The 14,584-nt window shown below is 39.7% G+C and overlaps 1 protein-coding gene across 9 annotated transcripts in view; it reads right to left on the reverse strand.

Annotated features, from left to right (window-relative positions):
• Positions 1–234: 234 nt before the first annotated feature.
• Positions 235–14,584, reverse strand: part of TCF12 (transcription factor 12) — a 171,948-nt gene continuing 157,598 nt past the window's right edge. For 4 of the 9 annotated variants that reach the window (XM_040413898.1, XM_040413902.1, XM_040413905.1 and 1 more), the window contains 7 exons: positions 14,407–14,478; positions 12,145–12,342; positions 6,316–6,430; positions 5,308–5,476; positions 3,789–4,021; positions 3,503–3,656; positions 235–2,246 (listed from right to left, as the gene is read on the reverse strand). In XM_040413898.1, the coding sequence (XP_040269832.1) occupies positions 3,514–3,656; positions 3,789–4,021; positions 5,308–5,476; positions 6,316–6,430; positions 12,145–12,342; positions 14,407–14,478 (930 nt within the window). In that variant the 3' untranslated portion in view covers positions 235–2,246; positions 3,503–3,513. The remainder of the gene's footprint in view (positions 2,247–3,502; positions 3,657–3,788; positions 4,022–5,307; positions 5,477–6,315; positions 6,431–12,144; positions 12,343–14,406; positions 14,479–14,584) is intronic. The other 5 variants (XM_040413903.1, XM_040413907.1, XM_040413899.1 and 2 more) reach the window with 4 other exon arrangements.

The following is a 14,584-nucleotide window of genomic DNA, read 5'->3' on the forward strand; positions in this document are numbered from 1 at the left end:
CTACAAATTCTGCTATATCCCATTATAACTGAATCCATAACGGAATTCTCTCACCACCCGAACCTGTAAAGTTTGGGTTCGCTCATCCCTACTCTGCTGTCATTATTCTAATGTGTATGTGCAAGCTTTCTGGATTACTCTAAAAAATGTGACTGACAAAAGGTATCAGTGGAAATGATGTTGTCAAAACCATTCATTGTATTAAACAAAGAAAACTGGTTTACTTATTTTTTTTTAAAAAGATGGCACATTTATTGCTACATAAATGTTATATACATATTGTGTTTCTGTTACACTGACAGAAAAATTTTGAACTTTTGCTGCTGGTTGAAAGGTTTATCAACAATACGTTGAGTTTGACACAGGGTACAAATCTGCAATAGACCAACAAAGAAAACTGTAGAACAAGATGATCAGCAATTCATCTTGGACAAGTAGCTCTTACAATACTCCATAGGTACTACACGGTATGCTAGGACCCTACTATGCTCTTAAAATGCTATTGTAAATTTCTGATATTAATGAACAGGTTATGGTAAATAACCCTACATTTTTACTACCTAATATAGTAAAATAAAGTAAGAAACTTTTTACTGAAAACTTTTTTTCAATTTCAAAAATCTAGAAAGAGTAATATTTAGAATTCAAGAAATTTTCTTACAAGATTATTGTATAAAAGACTAACTATAGTGAAAAATAAGCCAAATGTTTTTTCTTTCTATTTTATGAAGGAAAGTTTCTGGGCGAACTGCAAAGTCTAATATAGCCACAAAAAAAGGAACAAAAAAAACATAGAAGAAAATAAAAAGGCCAGGCAGTGGCACGTGATAACTCTCACATGTCAAAAGCAACAATGTCTGTTGATAAATACTGAAATAAAGAACAAGGCCACAGATCTAGTCCCATGATTGGATGCAAATATCAGCAAAAGGTAAGATCCACTAACTTCACTAACTCCTTCACTTCATAAGGGACCATTAAAATGTAATTCTTCCATCAAAAAGAGAAAATATACATATATATTTTGTTCTGTGCAGAATCAGTCATATCTGGGGAAACCTTTGTTCGAACCAGAACCCAGTTGAATGTCAATTTCTTTTCTCCTCGCTCATAGTGGAAGACTGACTGGGTGGAAGTTCACAGGAATCTCTAAGTTGACAGGGTTCTTGTAGAACAGAATTAATGACTGGTCAATATGTTACACTGTGCTTTTTTTTTTTTTAAGATGGTGACCGTCGCTTTAAAGATCAATAATATAATAAGATTTGTTCATGCACTGATAAAAGGTAAAGTTACCATAATTACTGCCTGACAAGTCTTTGTATTTTTGCTTTGTGCTTACTGTCCTACAGATAACTGCACTGGAAAGATAGCTGTGCTAGTATAGGACTCTTGCCCCCAATACAGTTTGCTTTCCTATGAAGCTTAGAGATCATCGACTTTCCTTCATCAGCATAACAATTTTCATTCCAGTAGCCTTATCAAAACATTGCTCTAGTCTCCAATCTTCACTTCATGAACTCATGATTCAAAGCATGGAGCTTAACATGGGAAGATACCTATGACCATAAATGTTCAGATTACCAGAGACCAAAGTGAACATAAAAAAAAGGTAATGAAAAATAAAACAAAGCTATGCCATGGAATATCTTCCATAAGTTGGAAAACACTATGTAAATGGCAAAAGAAACAGAAATGACATAAAAAGTCATTTCCCTTCCTTCTTTAAGACACTAATAGGTATGCTGGGAATGCTAAAGGGTCACAGGTTGCCACTGTTTGGATTCTCCGCAAGAGAACAGTTCTAACAAATGCTGGCATCAACTGAAATCTTTATCACTTTCAGCCCAACTTTTCCCTTTTTTTTTTTTTTTTAAACGTAGACCTTTACAACAGTTCCTTAACAATAAATAAAATTTGTAGATACAATGCATTTGTCAATTCAGTTTAGGCACAAGGCAGCTTCCACAAGGTGTGGAGATAGGAGGACAGTCTGATTGTGCAGGAACGACACACTGAAACAATAAGATATGTTCAGAAATGGGCTGAAATTCAAGCAGATTTCAACTTCTGATGCAGGTGTTCCACATTTGCTTTCATCATCATATTGCATTTTGGGCATCTTGATTCAAGTCCCCCCTCTTCATTTGCTCATTTTATCCTGTCAGTTTTGTGTCGTCAATGTTCGTTGTCTGTGTCCTTGTGATGAAAAGGTCACCTTCTATATCCTATTCATAGTGTGAGTCCTGAAACAGACAAAGGAGGTTTAGCGCACACATTTGCAGTTGAGGATTTCTCTTGCATTAAACATACATGTATAAGGCTGGGTTCACATCAGGTTTTTGCCATCCGTTTAACGTATACAAAAAAACATACAAGTTAAACGGATGTCTCAGACAGATGTCATACAGTGGTATCGGTTCACTGCAGAGTTTCATTGTATAAAAATGACTGGACTCTGCAGGATAGAAAAGCGCGGTGTGCTACGCTTTTTATCTTTTCCAACGTATACGTTAGACTGATGGCAAAAAAAAAAAGTGATGTGAACCCACCCTAAGACATACACAACACCACACTGAACTACTTGGTAGGATAGCTAATCTACATGTCCAGCGTAGACACTTTATACAATTTTTGTTTTTAACCTTTAATGCAACAGAGAATCAGAAAACAAATATATAACACAACTAAGGCTACTTTCACACTCGCATTTGGTGCGGATCAGTCATGGATCTGCACAGACTGATCCGATCAGATAATACAACCGTCTGCATCCGTTCAGAACAGATCCGTTTGAATTATCTTTAACATAGCCAAAACGGATCCGTCTTGAACTCCACTGAAAGTCAAATGGAGGACGGATCCGTTTTCTATTGTGCCAGTGAAAACGGACCCGTCCCCATTGACTTACATTGTGTGTCAAAACGGATCTGTTTGGCTCCGTTTCATCAGACGGACACCAAAGCAGAATGGAGGAGGAACGGAGGCAAACTGATGCATTCTGAGCCACTCCTTTTCCATTCAGAATGCAGTAGGGCAAAACTGATCCGCTTTGGATCGCTTGTGAGAGCCCTGAACGGATCTCACAAACGGAAAGCCAAAACACCAGTGAGAAAGTAGCCCAAGGGATCATCTGTGTATGGACAGTGTCTGACATATGTCATTGTATTGACTTTAAACTACTGTCCTCTCAACTAGATTATAGCAATTTACAGTCAGTTAACGCACAGTTCATTTGCAAACTGCAACAACTGCTGGCTCGGCTGTGTGGTGGCCGCTATTTGGGAACCCATCGCTGCCATTAAACAGCACCTCTGAAGTAAATTGTGTTGAGCTGCAATACCATACACAAGAAAGCAGACATTTGTTTTTATGAACAAAATGAAAAGATAATTTTCTTATTGTGTTCAAGAAGCAGGGGTTTGTACAATCATTCAACATCCAAGTGCTAATTCATGGTAAATGTAGTTTTCTTGCTAACCGGTTTATAAGTTGGGCTCACCTGGCTGATGTTTACATATGACCCATAGGGTTGGTAGCATCTGAAAGACCAGGATGAGCACCCGGATGTGCAGTTGGTTGTTCTGCCGATACGGCAGAAACTTTCTCTTCTTCCCTTCTCTTAAGGCAGGCTGCTTTGGGGTTTAGATTTCTCTCTGTAATAAAAAGCAAAAATATTGTTTATTGTCATTACGTTGCAAAGATAAGTTTACAAAGAAAATGTATAAATTGCTTGTGTATCCTTTATAGTAATTATATATATGTCACAAATACGGTCACCAACTAACCTCTGACTTGCTGCTCCAGATTCAAGATAACTGCTACAGCCTGATGAAGAATCAGCAGTTTTGTCTGTGGTTTTTCACTCTTTAGATGTAACTGACACATGCGTCCAAGTTCTTTAAAGGCTTCATTGATGTCTCGGACACGCAATCGTTCCCTTGCATTGTTTGCCATCCTTCTTTCCTTTTCTCTTTCCAGCTTTTGCTCAGGATTTAGGTCTTCATCTTCATTAATACTGCTGTGGTGAGCAAAAGTGAAAGAGAAGTGATTTTGTAATTGATGGATAGCAGCAATATAGACCAGCAAACAGCCAAGTACGTATAGAAGCCTGCATTGGCTGATTACTCTAGAACCTCTCATTTTGGGTAAGAGCAGCTAAAAAAAACATGACTTTAATCAGAAATCAATGACTAGTGTTTCATTCTCCATCGTTCAGCTGAGTACATAATAATAATGTTCACAAAGCAACATTACACTAGTCCAGATGGTGACTTCAGAGAAAGCAAATTTAAAATTTTAATAGAATTTACAATGTATTAATTATGTTTCCTTGTAGTCAAGCAGTCTTCTTAATAACCCTACTGGGAGCACCAGCAGCTTGTGAAGACATTCCTCTTCACAACCTAAGCACATCTATAGTTGTTTGCAAGTCCACATGGGGATTTATTGAATTCCTCTTCATCTTCAATTTTTCAAAATATCTTTCCCTGCCTAGAAAGCACCATTACACAGAAATAGCCTGGGCTGCAAAGGTTAAAATAAGGTTTAGCCTATAGATCCTTTCATAGGAGCAGATTTCCTGCCGTAGTGATTGCAGGTGATCTATTCCAATGACATGGAACAATCACCATCATTTGGGCACAAAGCTTCATTACTCTCGCCGACACATCCTTCTTTATATGAGGCTGGCTACCACTGCCTGCAACTGATTTTCATGCCCGCATAAAAGTTGCCATCTGCCTAGGGTGGCCACTGGCTTCACTCCACCGCCCCCAAACAGATAAACCGTGCCCACGGTTCCGTGAAGCCACGCCCTTATCGCTGGCCGGGAAAAAAACAGGGGGAGGAGAGGGAAGAACTTTCTGAAGTGAAGGTGAGCTGGAGGCAGCCGGGGTGATTCTCTCCCCGTCAGTCAGCCACAGGGAGCCATGTCTGTGGGCTCTAGTGACTGACTGGGGGTGAAAGAAGCTCAGTCCGTTGCTGCAGCTCACGCTCAGATAGCGCAGTGCTGCTGGCTGAGCACGAGCTACAGAAAAGGAGGACATCCCTGCGTCCGTCCAGGCCCTGCGCCAGACGGAGGACAGGGAGCCTTAAAGCCGGACATCTGGCAACTGTACATCAGCCACCAAACAAATGTTTGTCGGCTAGTCGCTGGGCATATTTATAAGCGATGATCAGCAGTGAGAGATTGTAGAAACATTTGTTCACCCGATCATTGGTCCTTGTAAAAAGGGCCTTAGTTCTTCTACCTCCTACTTAACAAGCAAATCGTAATACCCTTAACCAAAATTTCCTTTGAATTACCTTGTTCTATCTCTTGACGATTTTAAGCCACTTTGAGAAGATTCATCATCTGATCTCATGTCATCTGAGGAGCCCGGGTCATGTAGGTTTTCATCCTTTTCTTTACGCTCAGACTTCACTTCTATTAGGGGTGGCATAACAAGTTGGTTTGTCAATCCACCAGACAATTCTGCCACAGAACAAGTAATGCCATATGAATGAATTCAAATTATGAAAGGGAGATCTATTTTTTTAACAGAAAACACAGCAAAGCCTGCAATAAAGCTTTCACTGAATATGTATTCATGATAAGCCAACAAAATTGGTTAAAAATAATACACATACAGAGGCATTATTATGGCTCATTCAAAGCCTGTAGGCTGCTGTACTAAGAGCTCACACTTCAGTTGTTTGGTCAGTGATTTCCATCAGTTACTGTGAGCCAAAACCAGATGCGGGTCAAAAACACCTTATACCTCATCTCCCAGTAGGCTTCACTACTGGTTTTGCAACAACTGATGGAAATAACTGAAGTGTGAACTGGACCTAAGCTGAAAAACCATTAAAACCCCCAAAGTTTAATATATTCATATTTTGTGGGGTTTTGTGGGGTTGTACGTCTGCTGCACCATTACATTATGCTTCTTAGTCATAGGCTTTAAACATAAGATGCAACAGGACACCAGACCTGTAAGATAACGCAGGTTAAGAAGGAGGATTTGCAGAAATAGTATTCTTCCATAATTACTCACCATCCTTTCATAACAGATAAAAAATCCAACCCAAAGGCTCCCATGCATTTCATATAAATGATTTTTTTATTGTTATGACACATTTGTTTAGTGTGGATCATTTGCATGTGTCATCATATGAGATTTTAGGTCAGCAAAGGAACATCTATGTTAAAGGGGCACCCAGCTGCGTGATCAAATGCATTACCACTGTAACCTTTCAGAGTTCATCTAAAATTGCCATTTTGCCCAACAAACGATGCTTACATACAAGGGAATGATACTGTGTGTATGTTACCTCTGTAATTGTCTTGGGCTTTGTGGTTTAGTTCTGTGCTTGAAGCGGAGACTGTGCTGGACAGAGCTGAATGGTCATTGCACAGACTTACAGAGTCTTCTCTCTGACTTCCCAGCTAAAGCAAAGAATACACATTTCTAATTATTCAGTGGTAACTACATGACAAAGCATTGGTGCGGCCTCATCTGCAATATACAGTTTATTTCGGGACTACAGTTCAAAGGAATGATGCCCTGGAGCAGGAAAAGCTACAAAGAGCAACTAAAGTGATAAGTGGCAAGGAGGAAAGTTTAAAATAATTCTATGTATTTACCTTTGAGAAGAAGCATCTCTATGCAGTTACACCAACAGATTATCTGACCAATCATTTATACACAACGATCTTTTGTTACACACACCAACTATTGGTCTGATTGGACAGAAATTGGTCAGATAAACTGTTGGTGTAAATGCACAATTAACCTATACAAATATATAAATGGCCCGTACAAGGCAGTAGCTTCTAACAGGCTGGTTCTAAATCCACTAGTGTGAAACCAGCCTTAAAGAGGACCTTTCATCTGAATCAAGTAAGTAAACTGAATATACATACATGGAGAGCGGCGCCCAGGGATCCCCCTACACTTAATGTTATCCCCCGGGCGCCGCTCCGTTCTCCGGTTATAGGCTCCGGTAAAGTCACAGTTAGGCTCCACCCATTTGAGCCTGCCGGCGTCTCTTTCTCCTATGTTGTAGCGCTGGCCAATCGCAGCGCTCACCTCATAGCATGGCTAAGAGCTGAGCGCTGCGATTGGCCAGCGCTACAGCATAGGAGAAGGAGACCGCGGCAGGCTCCAATGGGTGGAGCCTAACTGTGACTTTACCGGAGCCTATAACCGGAGAACGGAGCGGCGCCCGGGGATAATAGTAAGTGCAGGGGGATCCCTGGGCGCCGCTCTCCATGTATGTATATTCAGTTTACTTACTTGATTCAGATGAAAGGTCCTCTTTAAATGATTTCTTAAAAAGTGTATGGAAGTCTGGTTCTCACTCTACTTTACTCAAATTTCCATCCCCACCCATCCCTTGGATGAACTTGATGGATGGACTTAGGTCCTTTTTCAACAGTACTAACTATGATACTATGTCACACAGTGCCTGCAAAAATAAATATGTATTATTTGAGAAGAAAAATAATAGTTGTAATGAAATGATTTCGGCACACTAATGTACACAAACCCTGCAGCTGTGCTTTTCAGCACTCACAATGCAGAAGTCAGTGCTTAACATTCAGATGCTTCACATTCAAGCTGATCGACACTAACTGCATTACAAAATCAACGTGTATTCACATCAGTGCAGTAAACTATTTGTATTCCTGCACTCCCTCCATGACAATTTAGAGAGCTGCAATTCATTAGCGTAATCTGACTTCTACGCAATAAACCGTGTGTATAACATATACACATATATATTTTTTTAATTTTACACAGATGTATTAAGTATTGGCTACAGGGTAAGAAACAGAAAATAATTTACTTGACAGTTATAGTCTCCGACTTAGGCCTCATGCACACGACCGTTGTGTGTTTTGCGGTCTGAAAATTGCGTATCCGAAAAACACAGATGGCATCCATTCCGCACAGACAGCCATTGATATAACTGCCTATTCTTGTCCGCAAAATGGACAAGAATAGGACAGGTTATATTTTTTTTGCGGACCACGGAACGGATGCGAACAGCACACTGAGTCCTGTCCGCATCTGTTGCGACCCTATTGAAGTGAATGGGTCCGCATCCAAGCCGCAAAAACTGCGGCTCAGATGCGGACCAAAGAACGGTCGTGTGCATGAGGCCTTAAAAGGGAATTCCGGATAAGATGACTTATCCCTTATCCACAGGATAGGGGATAACTATTAGACCCATGGAAGCCCTACTGCTGGGACCTCCACCGAACACAAGCAACACAGTTATCCTTTTAGGTGGTAATTTTTCTAGGTGTCTGCTTCCTGTTTCCATGAGTAGCACACATCTGCATATTATCCTCAAATGGCAAACCCTTAATGTGAACCTGTCAGCACGAAATGCAGTGCGATCTGTAGGCAGCATGTTATAGAGCAGGAGGTCAGAAAAGCCTTCCAAAGCACCTCTTAGGACAAAACCACCAAATTTTAATTCAAAGTTAAAAAATACAACATGCAGTGTAAAGTAGTGCAGTTGTATCATCCTAAGAAGTGCTTTGGAAGACTTTTCTGACAATCTTTACAGCACCCTGAGCAGAGATATAAATGGATAAATTACAAGTTATACTGAATCTTTCCCCATAAAACTATACATCAGTCTGCTCAGCTCCTCCTGCTCTATAACATGCTGCCTGCAGACTGCACTGCATTTTCATGATAACAGGCTCTGTTTAAAGAAAGGACCAGCTTATTAATGACACAAATTTGGCTGTAATTCTTGACACCCATTTATAGATTTGTGCGATTCCACTTCTTGAGACATCTTAGTAGACCTATAGATCAGGGATCAGCAAACTTCAGCACTGCAAAACTACAACTCCCAGCATGCATGCACACTTACTTGGCTGTTCTTGTAACTCCCATAGAAGTGAGAGGCGGATTCTGGGAGTTTTTTTTTTTTTTTTTTTCAGAACAGCTGGGGTGCTGGAGGTTGCTGATCCCTGCTGTAGATAATATCTGGCCATTTACATGGGTAGTTTCACAAATACATAGGAGCATTCTTATATAGCAGTGAAGTAAATGTTCTAACAGTCATGACCAGGAATGAATCCAAGTGTTTAGATAGTCCCTAACTACCATCTAAAGGCCTTTTCCATGTGTTCCTACTCCTCAGAACAGTGTTTTTTCCCCTTTTATTGAGATGGTTAACAACCTTGCCATTACGTCACCTCACTTAAGGAGCATGCAATTGAAGCTTAATCAAGTTAGCGCCACTTCCTCTCTGCCCATCTGTAACTAGATTCCACTTGCAAATGTTTCTTGCATGTTTCCTGAAGAATGTAACTTTCACAGCCAGTGCTGTCCTTTTTAACTTGCACTAAGCCCTCGCTTTGTTCTGTTCTTTCAACGCCTCTAGTGTCAATCTCACTTGCAGGGCTTCACAATACCCAAAGGGTTAAAGCCATTAGGATGGCAATGTCCACACACAACAGGTGTACAAACAGTCCTTTGTCTGGGCCGAGTGGCCTTCTCAGCACGGTCCGATAGGATGGCGTTTTAATTGTACAGCTCATTAGCATACAGCTGACGGTCTCCTGTTTGACTAGAGAAGTCTGTTGCTCGAGCCGCACTTGTATACATTTCAGCGATTAGAGGCCTTGCTCCCCAATAAAACCAGACTACAACAAACAGACAAACTGGCCTTTGAACTGCTTGCAGGTTCTGCTGTCATTTCCATGAGCAGCCAACCAGCCTCTGTTTTTATAAGTAAACCATACAGTGCTGCAAAATACCCTTATCTGATCAGTTCCATCACATGGAACGTGGCGTAGAAGAACTCTTATAGGACTCTTTAAAATGACTGCAACTTGGAGCAGTCCTTGACCACACGTGACTTCCCAGGTACACAATGCAATTCAGAAATTGCCATGAATTACTAATATTGTATAACTATACCTAGCCCAGAGGAATAACCTTTAATAAAATGCCACATGGGAACGAAAGCCAAAAAAACACAGAGCAAATCACTAGAAGGACTCCAGTGTCAGTGTGCACAAACATGGCGACCATTAACATTTTCAACTACAGGCCCAAATAAAGGCTCAGAGTACTTTCTTAAGAAGTTGGAAGCAATTGAACATTGTTCTTCAGATCCATACAGAACATTACTCCAACAATAAAAAAATAAAAATAATAATTCTCAACAGTCCCTGACTAATGTGAACGACTCCTATCAGGTACCTGTGGCTCGGAGAAGTGCTGCTTATGCTCGTCTACCCTGGCTTGAGTCTCTAGATGTGAGTAAGTAGAGATGGACAGACAGACATGACCATAAAGGGGACTGGACAAGCAGCACATTCGTTTTTATCATGCAGCTTGCTTTGCCTTATTCATCTTCAATTTAAAAAAATAAAAATCTTGTGCAAATGATGTACGTCTAAAAGGTTTAATTTTGTAAAATGCAATTTGCATGCTTCTTCATATTGCTTGTGCACTCACAAGCTGATGCCAAGAAAACAGACAAAAATAACTGAATGTTTTCCCTCATAATTGCACAATTTCCTAGATTTATCACCAAGCCTTTAATACGTGATGCATAAAAAAAAAAAAAAAAAAAAAAAAAGGAAAAATAAAAATAAAATTGAGACAGCATTTCCCAAAAACAGTTTTGTGGATTCAGCAACGCTGCAATTGAAATACAAAGGCTTTGTAATACAGTCACAATATTGTACATTGTGTAGTGCCACAGTCATTAAAATCCAATGTCCCGAATTAGAGCAGCTGGACCAAAAGCAATCATTTAAGGACTACTAGAGTTTTTTGTCTGTTCATAAACATTGTTGTGAAAAGCAACAAAAAATGCAGCCATCAAAACACTGATAATGTACTTTTCATTATTTACAGCTCTCTCGCTATATCGAACTACACATTTGTTACCTTCAAAAAATGCTATATGAAAAAACATTAAGAAAAAAAACATTAAGAAAAAAAAAAAAAAATCATACAACAGATACCTAGTTGCTGATCTTTAAATTATATATATATATATATATATATATATATATATATATATATATATATATGTATATATATATATATATGTATATATATATATATATATATATATATATAATCCCAAATTTCCCCAAACATAAATGAAGACCCAATTAAAAATGCTCTTTTACAAACTTTTTTTTGCTATTGGAGTAGTTATTCCAAGATCTTTTTGGCTTTATGTAAAGTCAAGTGCACAGAACGTGGATGGATACCAATAGATCTGGTCCAGTGCATGTTATTCGGCATACACATGTCTCACACATGTTATTTTCACACAAGAAAATTAAACTGTGCATAAAAAAATAATTGTGAAATCTAGTTTCATTTATTTCTTACTCTTTTCAATTTCCAACTGTTCCCATGCCTTTAACAAAGATGGAATGAATTATTTTACACTGCTTTGGGATTAATCTAAAAATTGTTTCCTCTCCAGTGTTATTTCCACTACAGCTGTGCTCTGTCCCTTTTCATTTTTGTGAGGGTTGGGTGAGGGGGGTGGGAGAGGTGGGGGGGGGGGGGGGGGGGGGGGGGGGGGGGGGGGGGGGGGGGGGGGGGGGGGGGTAGAGTTAAAAATTTTAGGCCTGCACAAACCAACATTCACATTCAAGCCGCATACTGCCAGCATCTGCTATTGAAGTCTAGTTCCAATTTACAATAAACAGCTTTTCCAGACCAGAACGCTTGAAATTCAGTCCCTCTTGACTGCTTTTCCTATTCAATCTCTCTGCACAGTATTTCAAGGAGAAAAATGTTCTGCCAATTATTACACATCTGGAAAAAATGCATGTATAAGCTAAAATATACTCTGCAGAAAGTGTCTGCTTTTGGGCGCATGGCAAAGCAGGATTTTATGGGCCACTGACAAGGTCAGAGTGTGCAAGCTATTCATTTTTATTCTTCATTTCTACCTAAAAGTGCACCTCAAATTTGAAATTAGTAGCAGGTGTCCCCACTTAATCTTGTGAGTGTGTCTAAAAAGATTACAATGCAAGCTATTTAATAAACCTAATGCAATCTGAAACTACTTAACATGTTCTTCTCTGCTTCCACAGAAGTCAGAAGTTACATGATCAGCCACATTTACTCTAAAATACCAAAAAGCTGGACCTACCATTGCTGTCTGTCGACTGTTTGGTACAAGTCCAGCTGCCCCATAATTTGAAGTCAGGCTTACAATGGGTCCATTGTGTACTGCCCCCAGTAAACTGTGTATGTCAGCGGGCATGCTTGTGGAAGGTCCTACTGCATGGTTCCGCAGTACGTGTATTGCATCATCAAGCCGATCTAGACGATCCTCCATTCGAGACTGTTGAAAAGAACAATGCAAATCAATTGACATTCTACTTTACCACCCTAACTGTCCGGCAATGTCATGCCCAGCTTAAGAAACCGAGGCAATAAATGAAAGAATCTACTGAACAATGGGTAGTCTATTGTAGACAAAGACAGTGATTTTTCGTACACCGAACGCCATCGAAAATACAGGTGAAAAATATCCTCTCATAACCTTAAAATGACAGCCAAGTTCAGGATCATCATTAAATGTATATAGAAGTGAAAATAACAGTACTGGTTTGCTCCTTTTTGGAAAACAAACAAACATACTCTTAACCACATAAGGCTCTGGTTTGCTTTCAGCACACACACAGGAAAAATCTCCCAAATTTAAAAAACCCAATGTATGTGACATACGATGGCTGCAGGCATGAATATTCAGAAAATAGATAACTCTAGTTTTTAAGATGCCTGTGTATCGAGAAGCGTAGATGTCAACGCTTTTCATTGCAGCTGAAAATAAAGGCATTCTGATGCCCCCAAAGTATACCAAAAGGACGCTCTTGGCACACCGTATGAATCTAAAACAGTTCCCTAACTAAATAATGTATGTGGTAAATGTAACTGTACAAACGTGGTAACATTTATATAAATTCTTATGATCTAACACATTAATCCTGAGAATTTTTTAAAGTCAGTATTTCTTGAATTTGCTGTAATTTGCACAAAATAAATACAATTTTGCACAATGTTTGATAACTTTGGTGCATCTTTAAGCCTACTCTGTCTTGAGATGTTACACCATACAGTATCTATCCTCATTACTGGAGTAAGACTGCAAATGGGGCTGGTCCATCTCACACACTGGTGGAAACCGCACCTATATGGCATTGGTGGCATATCCTAGTAATATGCCACCAATGTGCGAGATGGGCTAACCCCTTTAAATCAGCTCAACAGGCTAACCATGCCCACTTTTCACACCCAACTAAAACTGGAGTAAACATGCAAAATGTCACAATTTTTTGACAAAAGTGGCAAAGCTGTACTCTTCAGAAATCTAGAGTGCAGGGCTTGATACATTTCCCACTTTCAGCTCTGAACACAAATGCTTTGAGCTGGAAGCCAGGTACAGTATACACTTAAAATTAATAAAAAATGTGTAAGCCAAAAAAATCATCAAAAAAATAGAGCAACCGCCCATATATATCAACACCATGTAGTACGCAATCCACACATGACTATGGCAAAAGCATATACATATACCTATTAAAACTTACCATACCGCATGAAATATAAAATATAATTTATTGGCATAATTCATGATTGACAATTTATATATAAAAACAAGTGCAGAGAAAAAGGAGACATCCACATAGGAGACACAAATGGTGACTCAATAACATACATAAACAATAATAAAGTGCAAGTGCATACTGCATAAGAATATCAAATACATATAAAACCAAGAGTCTATTTACCCATTATGTGTCTCCTCTGGGATGGCACCAACCCCGACACGCATTTCGTCTGACCTTCGTCACCCCCAGACGAAGGTCAGCCGAAACGCCTGCCTGCTATTTGCTGCGCCTCCATCCGCAGCCTACACCCCACTGTTGCTGGATGTTTTGATCCGCGTAACGGGGAGATGCACTGGCGGCTGTCCGGGCATCAGAAGTGATGTGGGTCCCGGGGAGCGAGGTAAGCACAATCTGTGTGATGGAACCAAGCTTTTAGAGGGGGGAGGGGGGATTATAGGGGTTACCCCTTTAATGGGTTCGCATGTGAAACTGGAGATCGGATGCGGACCTAAAATACGATTGTGTACTGTATTTTAGTTCTATCAATGACGATGGAAGACCGTTCTGCACTAAAATGCACACATGTTGCAACTTTATCTTTGCATATGGTTATATAATGCTTTGCTTACACATACACTTAGGTACACAAGTATGCATGCAGTTACTAAAACACTACACAAATGCTTGGAAAATCTGGTTTAGTCGAAAAGAAATCTATAACATGCAAAGCTTAGGAAAAGAAAACTATGAAAGGAATGCACAAAGAAAAGGCACCAGCTAAAGAGAAATACTACTACCTCACAGACATCTTTTAAGAAGGACATAGCATCTTGCAAATGCTCGTGTAGTTGCTGCTCAACCCGATTTTTCTGGCAAAGTGAAGACAGAACAACAAGCAGAGCAAAAGTTATGACTGATTAAAGGGTAGAGGAAGAAAAAAGTGAAGTGAGAATTTGACTGAAATGTTAGTCAAGT

The sequence above is a fragment of the Bufo bufo genome, chromosome 1, assembly GCF_905171765.1.
Source record: "Bufo bufo chromosome 1, aBufBuf1.1, whole genome shotgun sequence".
NCBI lineage: Eukaryota > Metazoa > Chordata > Amphibia > Anura > Bufonidae > Bufo > Bufo bufo.